Source organism: Penicillium manginii, assembly GCF_028828005.1.
Source record: "Penicillium manginii strain IBT 31320 chromosome Unknown utg000001l:1.0-3466041.0:1.0-3467806.0, whole genome shotgun sequence".
Classification (NCBI taxonomy): Eukaryota; Fungi; Ascomycota; class Eurotiomycetes; order Eurotiales; family Aspergillaceae; genus Penicillium; species Penicillium manginii.
Window position 1 is genome coordinate 1,037,145 of NW_026643102.1, and position 16,657 is coordinate 1,053,801.

Consider the following 16,657-nt stretch of genomic DNA (forward strand, 5'->3'; position numbering starts at 1 on the left):
TAATGACCAGTGAACGAAGAAGAACCTAGAGAAATGACTGAAGCCCAACAGCCCTGATAAATAGCCCTACTTCCTCTTTCGGACATGGCAGCAGGCATGATGCCTACCACGTGACTTCATCGACGACCAAGTCACATGACCTTCACCTGACAAGCTCCCCGCACTAACCCGAACTGGGACCGATGATGTCAGCAGTTTTGCGACGATCGCCCAGTTTTTGGGTGGTTGCACCTCTAAACAACTTCGACTTCATTCATAACCAGACAAAGAACTGGGTTCAGCTGTTTCAAACTAGTCAATCTGGTTTAGTCTGCTTGCATTCGGTGAAAGATACCAAAAAATTCATTCAAAACACCCTCTGGAGTCCGCCTCTGATCTCATCTCGAGTCAAACGGCCGCAGTGACGCAGTGACGAAATAAACTCCCCACTTCTTATTTGTCTCACCGGAATTGGCTTCGACCCCTCCACTAAGTTCTTTGAGTCTTTGAGATTGACGAACGTTGTGCTCAAATACTCAAGTTCACCCATTTTTCTCTCCTTAATTCACCTCTCCAGTGGTTGCTACTCGACCGGTCGTGGTCGATACCAATTTATCACACCATGGAGCCCGTTAAGATCTCCGACTCGACTAAGAAGCGTCGCATCGGCGTGCTCACCTCCGGAGGTGATGCCCCCGGTATGAACGGCGCAGTGCGGGCCGTCGTCCGAATGGCCATCCACAGCGACTGCGAGGCCTATGCCGTTTTCGAAGGATACGAGGGTCTGGTCAATGGCGGCAATATGATCCGCCAGCTGCACTGGGAGGATGTTCGTGGCTGGTTGTCCCGCGGTGGTACTCTGATCGGTTCAGCCCGTTGTATGGCTTTCCGTGAGCGTGCTGGCCGTCTGCGTGCCGCGAAGAACATGGTGCTGCGCGGTATCGATGCTCTCGTCGTCTGTGGTGGTGATGGCAGTTTGACCGGTGCCGATGTCTTCCGTGCCGAGTGGCCCGGTCTGTTGGAGGAGTTGATCAAGGTCGGCGAATTGACCTCGGAACAGGTCGAGCCTTACAAACAGTTGAACATCGTTGGCCTGGTTGGATCGATCGATAACGATATGTCCGGTACTGACGCGACAATCGGTTGCTACTCCTCGCTGACCCGCATTTGTGACGCCATTGACGATGTTTTCGATACCGCCTTCTCACACCAGCGTGGATTCGTTGTCGAGGTCATGGGTCGTCACTGTGGATGGCTCGCCCTGATGTCCGCCATTAGTACCGGCGCTGACTGGCTTTTCATCCCCGAGATGCCCCCCAAGGACGGATGGGAGGATGAGATGTGCAACGTCATTACCAAGGTGAGTAGAGTCCAATCGGATTTGAAGGGAGGGAGGTTATCTAGTATCTAATTCTTTATTTTTTGAACAATAGAACCGCAAGGAGCGAGGCAAGCGCCGTACGATCGTCATTGTCGCCGAGGGAGCGCAGGACCGCCAACTCAACAAGATCTCGAGCTCGACCATTAAGGACATCCTTACCCAGCGTCTGGGCTTGGATACCCGAACCACCGTTCTGGGTCACACCCAGCGTGGTGGTGCAGCCTGCGCCTATGACCGCTGGCTTTCCACCCTGCAGGGTGTTGAGGCCGTTCGCGCCGTGCTGGAAATGACCGCCGACTCGCCCTCGCCCGTTATCACTATTCGTGAGAACAAGATCATGCGCACTCCCCTCATGGATGCTGTGAAGGAAACTCAAGAGGTCACCCAGAAGATTCATGACAGGGACTTCGCCGGCGCCATGATTCGCCGTGACGCTGAATTCAAGGAGTACTACCACGCATACCTGAACACATCTACCCCAGACCACCCGAAGTTGCATCTTCCTGAGGGCAAGGTAAAAAAGCTCCGGATATCCTTGATGGAGTGACAATTTTGCTAACAAATCACAGAGACTGCGAATTGCCATTATTCACGTCGGTGCCCCCGCTGGTGGTATGAACCCGGCCACTCGAGCCGCTGTGGCATACTGTCTGACCCGTGGACACACCCCAATTGCGATTCACAACGGTTTCCCCGGTCTCTGCCGCCACCACGCCGACAAGCCAGTCAGCTCCGTTCGTGAGGTTAAGTGGCTGGAGTCCGATGCCTGGGTCAACGAAGGTGGTTCGGACATCGGTACTAACCGTAGTCTCCCCTCCGAAGATATGGAAGGCACCGCCAAGTGCTTCGAGATGTACAAGTTCGACGCTCTTTTCGTGGTTGGTGGCTTCGAGGCTTTCACTGCCGTCAGTGAGCTGCGCCAGGCCCGCGAGAAGTACGACGCCTTCAAGATCCCTATGGTCGTTCTCCCAGCCACCATCTCGAACAATGTTCCCGGTACCGAGTACTCCCTCGGAAGCGACACTTGCCTGAACACCTTGATCGACTTCTGTGATGCCATCCGCCAATCCGCCTCTTCCTCCCGTCGTCGTGTCTTCGTCATTGAGACCCAGGGTGGTAAGTCCGGCTACATCGCGACTACTGCTGGTCTGGCCGTTGGAGCTGTGGCTGTGTACATCCCCGAAGAGGGCATTGACATCAAGATGCTGTCGCGCGATATCGACTTCCTGCGCGACAACTTCATTCGCGACAAGGGTGCCAACCGCGCTGGAAAGATCATTCTCCGCAACGAATGCGCCTCTAGCACCTACACCACTCAATTTGTCGCAGATATGATTAAGGAGGAAGCCAAGGGCAAGTTCGAGTCCCGCGCTGCTGTCCCCGGTCACTTCCAACAGGGTGGTAAGCCCTCGCCAATGGACCGTGTGCGCGCACTGCGCATGGCCATCAGGTGCGTGCAGCACATTGAGTCATTCACTGGAAAGGACCGCGATACGATCGCTGCCGACCATCTCTCCACCTCCGTCATCGGTGTCAAGGGATCTCAGGTCCTGTTCTCACCAATGGGTGGAGAAGATGGCCTTGAAGCGACCGAGACTGACTGGAAGCGCCGTCGCCCTAAGTCCGAGTTCTGGCTCGAACTGCAGGACGTCGTGAACGTTCTGTCCGGCCGTTCCGCGTCGCGTACCCAAGAAGGCTGGTTCTGCTACGAGAGTACGTAATTCGTCGAGACAACACGATTCATACCCCCCCCTGGATTTTCCGTTTCCGTTTCTTCCATTCTGTGTCACTGCCGCTGGCTGGCTGGCTACACGACTGCCCGCCATCCACACCCTTTCGACCCCCATTCTTCCGTGGTTTTTTGCTCTTCTATTTCCTAGGTTCCGGATGTTAACATTTCGCTTCTTCTCGCTCTCCAGGACCCTCCACCGTCCAATCTATCCCGTCTATCCCTTCGTCTCCGTGAAGGAATTACTCGGCACCCCATTCCATTCCACCTCACCCCAACATCCAGAACATCCCCCCGTTCTCCAATGGCTTCCAATGAATGATCAGAAGAGATGGCCCATATCATCAAGACGAGGCTGTTATTCTACTCCTGTTGATCTGATCTGATCTGTCCTACACCGCTGAGTTCGAGTTCGAGTGACAGCCGACACCCCTCATGTTTGTATGATGCTACGCAACGCAACGCAGGCCCGACATGCCATAAGGGCAAAACATCAACTTGCGAGTCGGGAAGCTTTCTTATTCCCCTTTTCTTTTTCCTTCAGTTACCTATGATACAATGCTATGTGCTAGATAGTAGATAGATCTGTTAATCGAACTTTAGCCGCCCAATGTTTCTTAAATTGAACGTAGATGCACTATTAACTTAAGTAAAAACGCGAGAATGATAATGCTAACATGTTACCGAGATGTGTAATCACCAGAAACGAGATGAGCTCCTTTCGATGTAATGGGCGATACTGTCCAGCTGTGTTTTCCAACAGGCAATCCCCATGAGCATATCCAATAAATTCCTAAGTGACTGAATTTATCATAAAGAGCGAGAAGCACTTCTAGTTGACCGCAACAGCAGCCTCCAGCTCATCAAGTAGATCGACAGTTTCTGCGGGACTGGCGATCCACGCCGTGGTTGAAGCAAGACGAGCCTAGAAAAGCGAAAAATACGTTAGAATCAACCTTGGAAGTTGGGGGTAAATTTCTCTTTTCCGTGGGGAACGTTGGAATCTGACCTTGAAATCATTTGCACCAGCAGACAAGAATTGATCACCGATATGCAGTGTCTTGCCCGGATCAATGCCGTTAAAGTATTGTTGACAAGCACGCACACCCCAAGATTTATCACCAATGTCCACGAATACATCGTTTCCGCCTATAGAAAGGACACTTAGAGTCGATCGACATGGAACGAGATATTCCTAGAACAAAGAAAGAGAGAGAAAGGGGAAATAACACACCGTTAAAAGCACAGAAAGGCAACCTAGCCCCAACAGCCGACCTCTCAACAGTATTCTGCACAACAAGAACAGTCTCTTCCAAAAGCTCACGATTAATCCTCACCCCATTAACTGGATAAACACCAACAGCCCGATCCTTCCTCAGCACGGCAGCAGGTAAATTCAGCGTATCTTTACAAGTACGCAAAGCGTTCTCGGCCAGATCAAGTAATTCTTTGATATCATCCTCTTTCCACGCATTCATTTCATCCAGTAGCCACTCTTCACGAGGGACGTAGGATAGCTTACAATCCTGAGTCCTATCATACCGGAAGAGGAAATTGCTCTCACCACCCATGACGATAATTCCTTCTTTCTGGGCCTCTGTGAGATCAGCGCTGCTGTGCACCGCATCGAGAAGTCCATATAAGCGTTCATAATACTTTGGTGCCTCCTCATACCCGGCAGCCGTGACGATGCCGACTTTCCGGTCTTGAGCGAGGAGGCGTAGAATGCGTGAGATGACTGGGTTGGACGGTGTTAGATTTTTCCCGTCGTCGTAGAGAGTGACGTCTCCATCGAAGGTGACGAGTTCGACGGTGCTGGATCGGACTAGACCCAGCAATTGGGCTGAATTGAGGGTCAAACGGATGTCGTTGAAGGAGGGGGCGACGAAGCGTCTACGACTTATGAAGCGCCGCTCGTCTTGGTAGTTGAAGGCTTCTTGGAGATGTAGTGCCGTGAAGAATGTTCCTACGGTTGGCACGAGGAGTTTCAATTTCGACTTTCCGGGGAGTGCGGCCGCTTCGTGTTGGACTTGTTTTATTTGCGTTAGTATTGCGGTATTTCATGTCTCTTGAGATTGTATTCGTTGGACGTGGATCCTACTGTGGTCGGAGATCAAATTCTCCACATCCAGCATGATCTCTGCATAGCGCTGGTGTGTGTCGGCTGCGACGGTCTTGAGAATCTCGCTATGATTCTGGTAAATGACGGTGGGCTGGGAGTGCAGGACAAAAGGCACAGCCAGGAGACCCTATTACGGTACGACTCTTAGCATTGCGGAATGGAATTTGTTCGGAGTTTCCCCCAGGCAGGAATATAGAAGCCTACTTTGATCCATTCGATCTATGGCGTGTTAGTGTTGCATTGGACATGGGTTGAGTTCTGGGAACCTGCTTACCAGTTGATCACGGCGATGCGTCTACGTGCGGAGTCAATGTTAATGAGGGGCAAACAAGGGCATCGTATCACATCTACAGATAGGGGGTAAGGTTGGGTACCTTAAGCGCATCTGGATACGATCAGCAAGGCTCTAGGAATCAAGGCAGAAGGATTTCGTTGGCTTGCTTACACTCGACGCGATATCGGGTAGTCATGTTGATGGAGGGCTATAATACGTATGAATTTCCAGGTCGATGAGTGGTGAAGATGACAGCAACTCCGAACTCCGCGTGCACGTCCCTCGTAGTCTTTGTGTTATTTCTTGTGACTCATGCTGTGCAATCAAGGGAGGGGTTACCGATTCGGATTGGAAATCCATCCTGATTGGTCCGGCCCTCGGACTAAATCGTGAAGCATGACTTACTTTCTTTCGTTTATTCATTTGCTTTCTCCTCAATCTGCCTAAGGCTGCACTCCGCCGACCGCCCAGATTTCCTAGTGCTAAGTGCTTATTGGCTATCGTTGATGTTCGGCGTGGCTATGGGCGGTGACGTGGAAATTGGGGCTTGAGGCTTATCCTTAAGAAGTAATTGATTTGTTCGTATTATGGAACCCTTGGGGTCTAGATCGACTGTAAACCAGGCTTGATTGAGCTTAGATGAACGTTTAAGAAGATTCGGTCGCATTTTTACCCTTGTGAGACAGGATGACTCTAAGGCAGCACTGCCACTCGGACCCAACTCGTAAACGCCGTATGATAAGATGAAATTATTGGTAGAGAGATGTGACGTGATGACAGGAGCAGGTGATGCTCAACTCTCAAGTACTTCTGCGGCTCTTCATGCCGGAGTTTATATTCGGGCAAAATCCCATTGAAACTTGGGTATCTGCATCAACAAAGACTTCAAATTTTCTCTCTTTAAAACAGAAAGGACAAAGATTTCATTGCTTAACCCTTTACTATATGATCGCTCAACTACCGACGATTTTCGAAACATCAAAAATGGAACATAGTCGCTGGCCAGAGGCCTTACCGCCATATGAACCCTCTCCGGACTATAGCCCAACAGACGAAAAGAAAGACCAGTTCCTTGTCGAACCCGAGTCTTCCGAGCCCGGCTTCGCCAATTCATCAACTCTCAGTCGTGGCCTACAAGTACCTTCCCGTACCACAGCCACAAGTTCCGGCTTCGCCTACCCAGAAGAGTTATCCAGACACGAGATCTCCCAAGAAAAATGGATAGAATTCACATCAGCGATCTCTGAAGAAGCCAAGCTTTCCCGCCAACAATGGACCACGGTCGTTGGCAAAGGTCTAGGCACACTCGCACTAGGAGGCGTGATGATCGGGATTCTGGGTGCTATACCCGCAGTCCTGGTCGCGAAGAACGCCAGAAGACGACAAGAACAGAGGAATTTAATCGCTTCGATGGCCGGTGCTCGTGGAGAAAAATTGTCAAGGCATCTGGCACATTGGAATGAGACATTTTTCCGACCTAGAGGCGTGATCATTCGCGTGGATCTACCGGATGAGTACCTGGATGATATGGATATCATGGATCTTCACCGCGGTGGATCGAAAAAGAGTGACAATCGTGCCCGGGAGGATGCAGCCCTTAAAGCGCGAGTTGTTATCATTCCCTTGGACAGATCGTCTTCTGGGAGATCAAGTAGTGACGAGTCGCGATGAGCTTCAAATCATGGGAAAAGAGCCAATAACTCATGGTGCGATCTTTTCATGGGCTGATTTGAACAAAAATTGTTGGCAAGGCGTTGAATACTGGTTCATCAAAGGGTAGAATCAATTCAGGATTTTGGAAATTTTTGAAATTTGGCAAATATCTAATATATCTCATATTCATAATTCAAATTGGTTTTTAGTCGTTGATTAAGCTCGTTTTGCGAAGTGGCATGGAGATGTTGACTTTAGTTGGTTTGCCTTAGTTTTGAGAAATTTGGAAATCTTCAAGTTGTTCATTTCGTAACTTTCACAGCCCTGGAGAATATAACTGCGAGATAAACAATTTGAACTTGAAGCAGCATAATACCTAAGCCCCCTTTGACGTTTTATTTGGCCCCAGTTACTATTCTGAAATGGCCCCAGTCACCAACCTGTAGAGGCCCCAATCAATTACCAAACTTGAAAGGGGTTGGAACGTTCTTCGAAGAGCACTTTTGGAGTTCAGTGCTTGAAAATACCTGTTTCTATTCAATATGAGCAACAGTTCTTTTCACAAAGAGAAATTGCCAAGGGGAAAAACCCTGACGATCTGGAAGTGATCGAATCCAAAAAGATGGGATCGACATAGCTGTCAGCTGTGGGGCATCTACTTTTGGCCCCTAAAATTTTCAGCCGTTCGTTAGCCCGGTAAATAGTTACGATCGATCGCACTTAAAGGGGTTGGCTAGAATCATGAATCAGTGAGAAAAAGGAATCCCCTGATCAAACTCGACAAAGGTTTCTACCCCCTGAGACAAAAATGGGGAGCATCCCGAGTTTCTTCCCACAACCCCAGCGCAGGAGGTTACTCTTCCTCCTGCTTGGGGCCGGTATTGCATTCTACCTGCTGCGATTGAGTTACTCAGCTCCCCGGCCATTTGATCGCCATCCAGGGTCTTACTTGGACACACAAACTACTGTTCCCAACATTCCTTCGACCTCTATTGCACCCGCCACTCCAGCTACAGCAATCACGGTCGCGAACGCTCCTGCATCCTCTCGTGCGAAGAGTCCATACTGCGTCGCTATATTTCTTGGTGCATATCGTGATTATCAATATGGCGACGATGATGATGACGACGACTCATATTTTGTCGGGGCACGAACATTAGTCTATCAGCTTCTCCACGCGCCCGCGACCAGATTTACGCATGCCATTGACACAGACCCAATCCCAGTGATATTCCTGGTGACAAAGGATGTCAGCGAAAGCAAGCGCAGGCGACTTGAAGCAGATGGAGCGAGTGTGATCGAGATCGAGCCAATAGAAGCATCTTGGGCAAATGGACGTTACAAACAGGTGCTCACGAAACTGCGCCTATTTGATCCCGAGATTCTGCCGTACGAAAAGGTCTTTGTAATGGACACAGATATGGTGATTACGCGGCCAATCGATGCGATCTTCCAGGATGAGGGCTCTCACTTCAGCTCTCCTGACTATAATCGCACAGGGGCCGACACGGAAATTGCCCCCCTTCCTCCGAAATACATGTTCGCTGCCTCGCCAGAATCTCACGATTTAGATCATCCATACCCGTTCTTGAACCTGGATCCCGAAAACCAAGACTTCAATGTCGGGTGCATGTTATTCTCGCCATCGAAGGAGATTTATAAATATTATCTAGAAATTCTGAAACATCCTAATCTGTTCAGGCATGAATTTCCCGAGCAAGATCTTTTGAACTATGTTCATCGACTGGATGGACCGATGCCATGGAGCAGTTTGCATTACTCGTGGCATATCAGTTGTCCGAACGAGAACGATATCAAAGGGAAGATGGCTATCATTCATGCCAAATTTTGGTTTGCCGGAGAAAAAGCCATGGCTAGACAACTGGCAATCAGCTGCATGTCCGAAATGAAGAAATATTGGATTGGAAAAGAAGGGGCTCCAAATACCCAAAGCAATCAATGAGCTTTACTGAAATTTAGACTCTTTCCAACGAGAAGTATTATACTCAAATGTGATTGAATGCGGATTATTTTCTGATATCTATGAAGCCAGTCGACGGGGAAGGAGGTTGAAATTGATTTCCAAGGGATTCTCTCGATCTTCGTCCTCCTCGATCACATCATATACTTCGACTTCAGCAATGCATGTTTTCGCCGGGATTGTAACCGCAATCGGGAATCCTCCATAGTCCGGCTTATCATTGGGCCTGATCAGGAACTTTCCAATTCTCGTCTCATCGCCATTGAGTATTCTCAAAGTTTGCAATTTCCCATTATCATCAACTTCTTTTTCCATTGCGTGAAGAATTCCACAGAAGGTAGCCTCTTTACGCGTAGGCTTGAACCTGATTTGGAAACCTCGCCCTACAGCAAGGAACTTAATGGCTCGAATATATCGAATGGAACGTGCCCACTTTTGATCACTGAAATTGCGCATCCTCGACACCGCGGCAAAGTCACCACCATATACAACACTCTTTGGTACGTGGGCAGTATTCTTGCAACATGGTTATATTTTGGAACACTATAGCATCAAGTTGGAAGTATCCAGTGGGTATTACCCACTGCTTTTCAATGCCTTATGACAGGTGTTCAGCTTCTTGCCATTTGGTTCGTCCCTGAAAGCCCAAGATGGCTTATCAGCAACGATAGGAGCGAAGAGGCTCGCAAAATTTTGATCAAATTCCACGGGAATAATAATCTGGACGATGAGTTTGTTCGAGGGGAGTTCTCTGAAATTGTAAACCCATTAAAGTTGGAAAATGAGTCTTCTGGGAGTGGTTGGCTAGACATGGTAAGGACGAAGGGAAACCGGAAACGATGTGCCTTGGTTATTGCAACCGCGATTTTTTCTCAATGCAGCGACAACGGCCTTGTATCTTACTACGTAAGACCTGCTTAGCATCATTTAAGGATAAGAGAGAGAAAATGTGAATCCTAACTTCTTCCACAGCTCGCCGCCATCCTTAAGACCGTTGGAATTACCGAGTAAGTCGTATCTCTCGATTCCCTTGAAACGTTTTTACTTGATTTAGTAGCTCAATTACACAATCTTATATTAACGGCGCTCTGACAATATGGTGCTGGGTCGTATCATTGGGAGCCTCTTTTCTCGTTGATCGAGCCGGGCGCCGAGTGCTCTTCCTCTTTGCTGGGGTTGGGATGCTGATAACCTTTACTATTCGGACGGCTTGCAGTGTGGTTTACGCTAAGACGTAGTCGACTGCTTCGGAACTGCCGTTACTGCGATGATATTCCTCTTCTATGGTGTTGTAGGAGCAGCATGGCCTGGACTTACTGTGTCATACACCATTGAGATCGTACCATATCATATTCGCGCCAAAGGCCTCACCCTATGCTTTTTCTTCACTGCTATAAATGGGGTTTTCAATCAGTGGGTAAATCCTCTTGGTCTTGAAAATCTACAGTGGAGATTTTACTCTATTTATATCGTTGTGTGAATCTCGATCCAGTCTTTGCTTTTTCTCACCTTGACACTGACAATCTCCTTCCCTAGTCTCGTCTTGGAGTGTTTAATCATATTCTTCTTCTTTCCTGAAACCAAAGGACCGACTCTAGAAGAAATTGCAGTAATATTTGATGGTGAGCAATCCGCGGCTGGCATCGCGCAGGCCAGGGCATTGGAAAAGAGTTGTCACACATCGGGATGTCAAGCAGGATGCACGATCTACTAGCATCATGATGTCTTTGTAGGCAGAAAATCTCAATCCTAGATTCCTTAAATTTGGTCGAATATTCAAAGTAGTTTCTCCCGTGATAAATTGCTAGCGAAGAGTCTATTTACAAGGGGTATTGCCGACAAGAGTGCGCTCGTCGCACGATCGGAGAAAATGAAAATAGCGGGAGTTGTCGAAATATCAACTCGGCATCACATAAAAGAATGATTGGTCGCTCTCCACCGATCAAGAAATGAAGCTCTGTAGCTTGACCTTGTCTAGGATCTGTCCCTCAATCAAGCGCCCAGTTTCGACGACCTCTCCGTTGACGCGTTGATAGCGGACGAGCGCTGGGACATTGTTGACATTCCACAGCGAACGATAAACATTCTTTGGCTCCTTCCACCTAGAAGAGAACGAACGAGTTAGTCCACGGTTTTCAGATAACCACGAAGATGGTACATTAGTTTCAAGTTTTGAATTTGACTGGGCACTTACTCAGGCTTCTGCCCCACTGAGACCATGGCTACCGTCGGGGCATCGGGCGCTGCAAACGCTGCATCGATGTGAGGGAGTGCGGCGCGTACATCAGGACACCACGGTTGCTTGGTGATAGCGTCATCGCCTGAGATAAAGGCTAGGAAGAGCTTGGAAGTGGATGCCTCGGGCACTTCGAGCAGCTTCGCGGAAGCAGGCAGGCTGAAACTCCTGACGACAGGCATGGTGGTAGTAGTGGTGATGTCGGGTAGTTCAAAGGAGTGGAATGGATGCTTCGCAGGTAATCAAGATGATCGGAACTCTTTGTCGGAGCGTAAAGAAAATCTCCGGTGGGTTTGAGGTGATATTGAGGTGTGGTGGTGGTGAATCGCCGATTGAGAGGTTTTTGCAGAAATTCTGCGTCCCCGCGTTTGCTGAGGCCCACTTCGCCCCACGAAGCCATGAAATACTTCACTTTTCCGTATTTTGATTGTTTCAGAATGGAGTTCTTGCAGGTTAATAACTGAAATAAAAAATTTACATCTAGTTTAGACAACTACCTCTGTGAAAAGTCTATTCGCGAACACATTATTCAATTGTGGTCACTTTAAGCGCCCACTGGACTGCTATATTACACTGACAATAACATTATTTACCTGCAGACAGCCAGTCATAACTCGAAGAAATACCCCATTCTTCACCCAAGTCTCTGACACGGTATTCAGTAGCCAAGCCAAGAGACTCCTCGATTCGACGCAAACGATCCACGACATGCCGTCTTTCCTCCGAGGACACACATCGTCCAGCGATGTAGAGTGGTTGGAGCATATACTTTTGCACCGTCACCCCGGTCATCCCACTCGCTATAGAGAGAATCTGACCTGAATGATGAGTCAAACCGCGTTGGAGTGCATTGTAGGTACTGAGTAGGTCACGCGGCTTATAAGACGCTACCGGATCGCACTTTTGGGGCTCATTGATCAGTTGAAGGATTCGTGCCATGTGATAGAATGCCATAGCGATGGCACAGGTATCCGAGCCAAACCACGTCTCCGGTGGCTCTTGCGACTCTTGTGCTATCGTTGAGAGGGGTTGTGTGATCGGGCAAAGAAATTCCGGTGGTAGGGCCTTATACCACTGGTTTAGATCTGTATCGACGCTGTCCCAACTTGAAGGTGTGCTGTTCCTGTTGACCTTATTCACTATCTTGCATAGGATGTAAACGAGCATGCTGAAATATATTGTTTCTACCGGCGCCTCGTTGATAAGATTCAGTGCTAGCTCTCCATGTTGTCCGAGGGGCAGACCCATTCCTTGCCAAAGAGAGATATTCTCGACGTTAATACGACATTCCTGATGCAGAGTCACTGTTGCAAATGAGTGAGAAGTTTTATCCTCAACAGGTATTCCATGAGGTACTCACAGCTATTCAGCATATCATTTAAAGCAAAATACCAGAACGATGCCTTCAACGCCCGTAGCGATTGAGGTACTCGATAAAAGTTATCTAGATCAACCGCGAGCTCCAAGTGTGGGCGGAATAATTTGCTGATGCCATCCAGATGGCTTGTCCAAGCCCGCATTGTTGCATTAAGCTCCTCGTAGGAGCTCAGAATACACGCTGCGACGATTCGAAATGCAGATGATGTCGTTTCATGATCGTCAAGGTGATTACTATCGCTTCCAGGGGAGCAGTAGATCTCACCGGGTGACAAGTGATTTTCGACGATGGAATGGTCATGTGAAATTTGACGGGCCATCAGTAAAATCGCCTTCTCGTAATACTTCGCTCCATACCACTCAAAATCGATGCTCGACCGGAGCATACTAGATGCGGAAATGCTGGATCGACGGGTCACCTCTGTCGCTTGATTCAAGTCTTTCATCTGACCAAGTTGTTTCGCAGCCATAGCGCAGGCAGAGTAGCGGATGAGAGGGCTCTGGCTTGACAGCTGGATGATGTATTGACTAAAATAGGACCGCTGTCCAGTACAAATGTCCATCCATTGCCCGCCGAGATCTGCAAAGTGACGGAGGAAAAATGCAACCTCGACGCGATCATGATGGGTTTCCTCTGCTATAGGAGCGACAATGGCAGGATTTGGCCGAGGAGTGTTTTCGACTACCGTTGAATAGTCCTGCGTCACGGCTGGACTGGCAGTGATAGGCAAGTTTGGAGAGTGCAAAGATGAAACTGGGGGCGTATCAACGGTGACATGGAGTGTACCTGGCGGTGAAAAATGCTCCAGTAAGCCTCCAATTGGAACCAATCCCTTTTCCCTTGCCAGCGAGGCCGTCGATACGTGATCGTGAGCTGTTGCTGGTGTTGTGGGACGGTCCTGGCTTCGATTGACCTCTGCGCATGGAGTTGCTGAAAAGCCGAAAATTAGCGATTTCGCTACAGAAAAAAAGGAAAAAGGAAAGCTGCAATTCCCGAGACGCACCAAAGGTCGGAGAATAATTATCTTCCTGCGTCGGCCTTGGAGACCTTTGCAGACGGGATGGCGACTTGGTTGTTGTTGGAATCGAAAGGGAATGCGGCCGGAAGAGTCCGTCGATGATGCGACAGCTACGCCCACTTTTGAGGCATTGCTTGCACTTGGGCCGAGTTTCGTCACATTTTATTTTGCGTTCTCGGCATTCCGGACTGCATGGTTTTAGCAATTATAGTGCTGTGCCGATCTCAGGCTCGGTCACTTACCACCCCTTGCGCGACCGCGCTGGACTCTTTCTCGGACGGGACTCGGGCATGACAGTGCGTCCACTTCAAGTTGGGCTTTCACGGAGGCATGTGGCCCCTGTGAATTTTAGCAAGCTCGCAAGGTGTCAATCCGTTAATGTTGACTACTGTAAGTGGGGGACTTAAAGGTGGGGAGAAGAAGGACGCATAATTTAACAAAAGCGGAGAATTAGCCGACCTTCATCTCTCCGCACGACTCTCACCCCAGTCGTTTCTTTCGTTCTCCACTTTTTATGTCTATGCAATCATGGAGGGGCAGCAAAGGAGCCACCGTGACGAGGCTCAAGTGTCTCTGAATATTAATGATCTAACTCTGCCCCTCATCCAGGTTCTCAAAAAAATAGTTTTTTCAACATGCCTCTTTACAAACCAGCCAATGTTAACGCCCCGGTGCTGTCCCAGTTCTCACTGGAAGGCAAAATCGTCGCCGTGACAGGCGGCGCACGTGGAATCGGCCTTGAAGTTGTGCGTGGAATGGCCGAAGCTGGCGCCGATGTCGCCCTTTTATACACAACCAGCACCGTTGCCTCCGAGTCCGCAGCAAAGATCGCCGCCGAAACTGGTCGGCGTATCCAAGCTTTCCAGTCGGACGTGACCAGTCGCAGTGAGATAGACGCCACTCTGAATAAGGTCGCGAATGAGTTTGGAAATGGTCGCCTAGATGTGGTCATCGCAAATGCAGGAACTTGCACTAATCGGCCAAGTCTGGAGTATGATGAGGAAAGTTGGGCTCGTGATAATCGTGTCAACTACGATGGCGTGATGTGGACTGCTCAAGCAGCGGGCAAGATCTTCAAGCGACAGGGCAAAGGTAACCTTATTATCACGGCCTCGGTCAGCGCTATTCTCGTCAACATCCCTCAGACGCAGTGCGCGTACAATGCCTCGAAGGCAGCGGCCGTTCATTTGGCCAAGAGTTTGGCTGTTGAGTGGACGGAATTTGCGAGAGTCAACTGTGTCTCGCCTGGGTTTATCATGACGGAGAGTAGGTTCTCCAGCCAGCTCTATGTGATGCCAATATGCTAAGAGAAACTGCAGTGCTTACCCAGCAGCCCAAGGAGCTCTTTGATAAGTGGCTATCCATGGTGCCTGGAGGTCGTATTTGTGACCCAGCTGAATTGAAATCGGTCGGTCTTCTTCCATCGTGCTGCCTTTTCCCGTATACTGACCAGTCCAGGCCTACGTTTTTCTTGCTAGCGATGCCTGCTGTTACATGACCGGCGCAAACATGGTCATCGATGGTGGCTACACGCTGCCCTGATGAGGACTCTTCAAGAATATAATTTGGTGATATAGAAGAATATGATCTACAATAGCAATTTCGGGTGAAGTACTACCTAGGTATTGGAAACCAAGATATGGCCCCTCGGGTGAAAGACCCACCAGATACGGTGCATAACCCCTCCTGCTTGTGAGCATCGTTATAATTAGGTTTGATATCATCGGCTTCACTCCCGACGCACCGGGTCGATCCCCGTAGCTCACCCGAGGCTGGTCTTATTAAATTTGGATTCAGACCATCCATGCCAGGCACTAGTTCATTTTAGGGTATTCTTACCGCTATCTAATATATCCCTTATCTTGCTAGTGCCTTTAAGCTAAAATCTTTTCCACGATCAGCATTTCCTCATCGGAATAGTTCGCGCAACCCCGCACAAATCAGGCTGCTCCAGTAGTATAAGAGCAAACTAAGCACTCCACATTTGAACTGTCGCGAGGAGGACCCTACAGCACTTTGAATTCAAGAAAGCCAAAATTCAGCTCCCTTGTCAAATCAAAGCATTCTTACGAAGAACAATATCGACCTTTACAATGCAGGAACCAACAGCCTACAACATCATCCCTACAAAACTAATACCCAACTCTCCCAAGCCACTCCTCCATTACAAGAACGCCTTCGTCCAAGATGGAAAGCTTGACATAGGACTCGCATACGATACCTTTGTGAAAAACGGGTGGGAAATACAATGGGTCACACAATACGCCCGGTGTCAACGGTCGCACTACCACCCCGAAACCCACGAAGCGATGGTAGTCGTATCTGGGCCTGGTCAGATCCGCTGGGGCGTCGCAGACCTTGACGAGGATGAAGAAAAACATACCTACGGGGATGCGCGTGAAGAGGGTGGACTCCTGCTGGATGTTAATGTCGGCGATCTATTTGTTATCCCAGCTGGTGTGGCCCATAAGAATTATGACCCCTTTACGACAAGTCCACGTGTTAATTGTCTAACTGGAAACGCGCGTGGAATCCAGTCCGATGATCCTCGGGCCATGGTGCAGGGGTTGGAGATGAAAGGGTTTATGATGATGGGTGCTTATCCGCGTGGGGAAATTTGGAGTTGGGGAGATGGTGGGGATTCCCCGGATTTCCACGCTATTTGGAACGTGGAAAATCCTGAGTTGGATCCTTTTGTTGGGAGTGAGGGAGGAATTGGCAAGTACTGGAAGTGATCTTTAATGATGGGGAATGCATTATTTTCAGTGTAGTTATGATCTCATTTTGAAACCTTGGAATGCAGTCGAATTTACTGTGTATTTCCTTCCCAGGTCTTCTTTCCCCTTTCCTTAAATCATTCCTGCTTTTAAACTACTTTCTACATCCTTCAATCAATGAGCTTAGAA

General features: G+C 49.0%; 11 protein-coding genes across 11 annotated transcripts; 7 read left to right on the forward strand and 4 right to left on the reverse strand.

The window, feature by feature from the left end:
- Positions 1-601: 601 nt before the first annotated feature.
- Positions 602-3,326, forward strand: N7533_000398 (ATP-dependent 6-phosphofructokinase; the record flags this gene model as incomplete). The annotated part of the gene is made up of 4 exons (XM_057097048.1): positions 602-1,339; positions 1,413-1,874; positions 1,930-3,073; positions 3,280-3,326. 4 exons carry the CDS (start codon positions 602-604, stop codon positions 3,324-3,326), a joined length of 2,391 nt encoding a protein of 796 aa, XP_056965541.1.
- Positions 3,327-3,921: 595 nt separating this feature from the next.
- Positions 3,922-5,681, reverse strand: isn1 (IMP 5'-nucleotidase ISN1; the record flags this gene model as incomplete). The annotated part of the gene is made up of 8 exons (XM_057097049.1): positions 3,922-4,014; positions 4,099-4,238; positions 4,324-5,118; positions 5,191-5,338; positions 5,416-5,430; positions 5,486-5,506; positions 5,586-5,596; positions 5,657-5,681. 8 exons carry the CDS (start codon positions 5,679-5,681, stop codon positions 3,922-3,924), a joined length of 1,248 nt encoding a protein of 415 aa, XP_056965542.1.
- A 788-nt stretch (positions 5,682-6,469) lies between these two features.
- On the forward strand, positions 6,470-7,156 carry N7533_000400 (uncharacterized protein; the record flags this gene model as incomplete). The annotated part of the gene is made up of 1 exon (XM_057097050.1): positions 6,470-7,156. The coding sequence occupies one exon, from the start codon at positions 6,470-6,472 to the stop codon at positions 7,154-7,156; it is 687 nt and encodes a 228-aa protein (XP_056965543.1).
- Positions 7,157-7,946: 790 nt separating this feature from the next.
- N7533_000401 (uncharacterized protein) lies at positions 7,947-9,101 on the forward strand (the record flags this gene model as incomplete). The annotated part of the gene is made up of 1 exon (XM_057097051.1): positions 7,947-9,101. The coding sequence occupies one exon, from the start codon at positions 7,947-7,949 to the stop codon at positions 9,099-9,101; it is 1,155 nt and encodes a 384-aa protein (XP_056965544.1).
- Positions 9,102-9,179: 78 nt separating this feature from the next.
- N7533_000402 (glycoside hydrolase) lies at positions 9,180-9,434 on the reverse strand (the record flags this gene model as incomplete). The annotated part of the gene is made up of 1 exon (XM_057097052.1): positions 9,180-9,434. The coding sequence occupies one exon, from the start codon at positions 9,432-9,434 to the stop codon at positions 9,180-9,182; it is 255 nt and encodes an 84-aa protein (XP_056965545.1).
- A 285-nt stretch (positions 9,435-9,719) lies between these two features.
- On the forward strand, positions 9,720-10,357 carry N7533_000403 (general substrate transporter; the record flags this gene model as incomplete). The annotated part of the gene is made up of 3 exons (XM_057097053.1): positions 9,720-9,960; positions 10,001-10,025; positions 10,177-10,357. 3 exons carry the CDS (start codon positions 9,720-9,722, stop codon positions 10,355-10,357), a joined length of 447 nt encoding a protein of 148 aa, XP_056965546.1.
- A 29-nt stretch (positions 10,358-10,386) lies between these two features.
- Positions 10,387-10,833, forward strand: N7533_000404 (uncharacterized protein; the record flags this gene model as incomplete). Its single annotated transcript, XM_057097054.1, is given in 2 exon segments — positions 10,387-10,593; positions 10,612-10,833. The coding sequence occupies 2 exon segments, from the start codon at positions 10,387-10,389 to the stop codon at positions 10,831-10,833; spliced, it is 429 nt and encodes a 142-aa protein (XP_056965547.1).
- A 228-nt stretch (positions 10,834-11,061) lies between these two features.
- Positions 11,062-11,537, reverse strand: N7533_000405 (uncharacterized protein; the record flags this gene model as incomplete). The annotated part of the gene is made up of 2 exons (XM_057097055.1): positions 11,062-11,221; positions 11,314-11,537. 2 exons carry the CDS (start codon positions 11,535-11,537, stop codon positions 11,062-11,064), a joined length of 384 nt encoding a protein of 127 aa, XP_056965548.1.
- Positions 11,538-11,940: 403 nt separating this feature from the next.
- N7533_000406 (Zn(II)2Cys6 transcription factor) lies at positions 11,941-14,043 on the reverse strand (the record flags this gene model as incomplete). Its single annotated transcript, XM_057097056.1, has 4 exons — positions 11,941-12,659; positions 12,716-13,663; positions 13,737-13,939; positions 13,994-14,043. The coding sequence occupies 4 exons, from the start codon at positions 14,041-14,043 to the stop codon at positions 11,941-11,943; spliced, it is 1,920 nt and encodes a 639-aa protein (XP_056965549.1).
- Positions 14,044-14,386: 343 nt separating this feature from the next.
- N7533_000407 (putative short chain dehydrogenase) lies at positions 14,387-15,293 on the forward strand (the record flags this gene model as incomplete). The annotated part of the gene is made up of 3 exons (XM_057097057.1): positions 14,387-15,017; positions 15,071-15,159; positions 15,210-15,293. 3 exons carry the CDS (start codon positions 14,387-14,389, stop codon positions 15,291-15,293), a joined length of 804 nt encoding a protein of 267 aa, XP_056965550.1.
- Positions 15,294-15,844: 551 nt separating this feature from the next.
- On the forward strand, positions 15,845-16,486 carry N7533_000408 (cupin domain-containing protein; the record flags this gene model as incomplete). Its single annotated transcript, XM_057097058.1, has 1 exon — positions 15,845-16,486. The coding sequence occupies one exon, from the start codon at positions 15,845-15,847 to the stop codon at positions 16,484-16,486; it is 642 nt and encodes a 213-aa protein (XP_056965551.1).
- Positions 16,487-16,657: the final 171 nt, after the last annotated feature.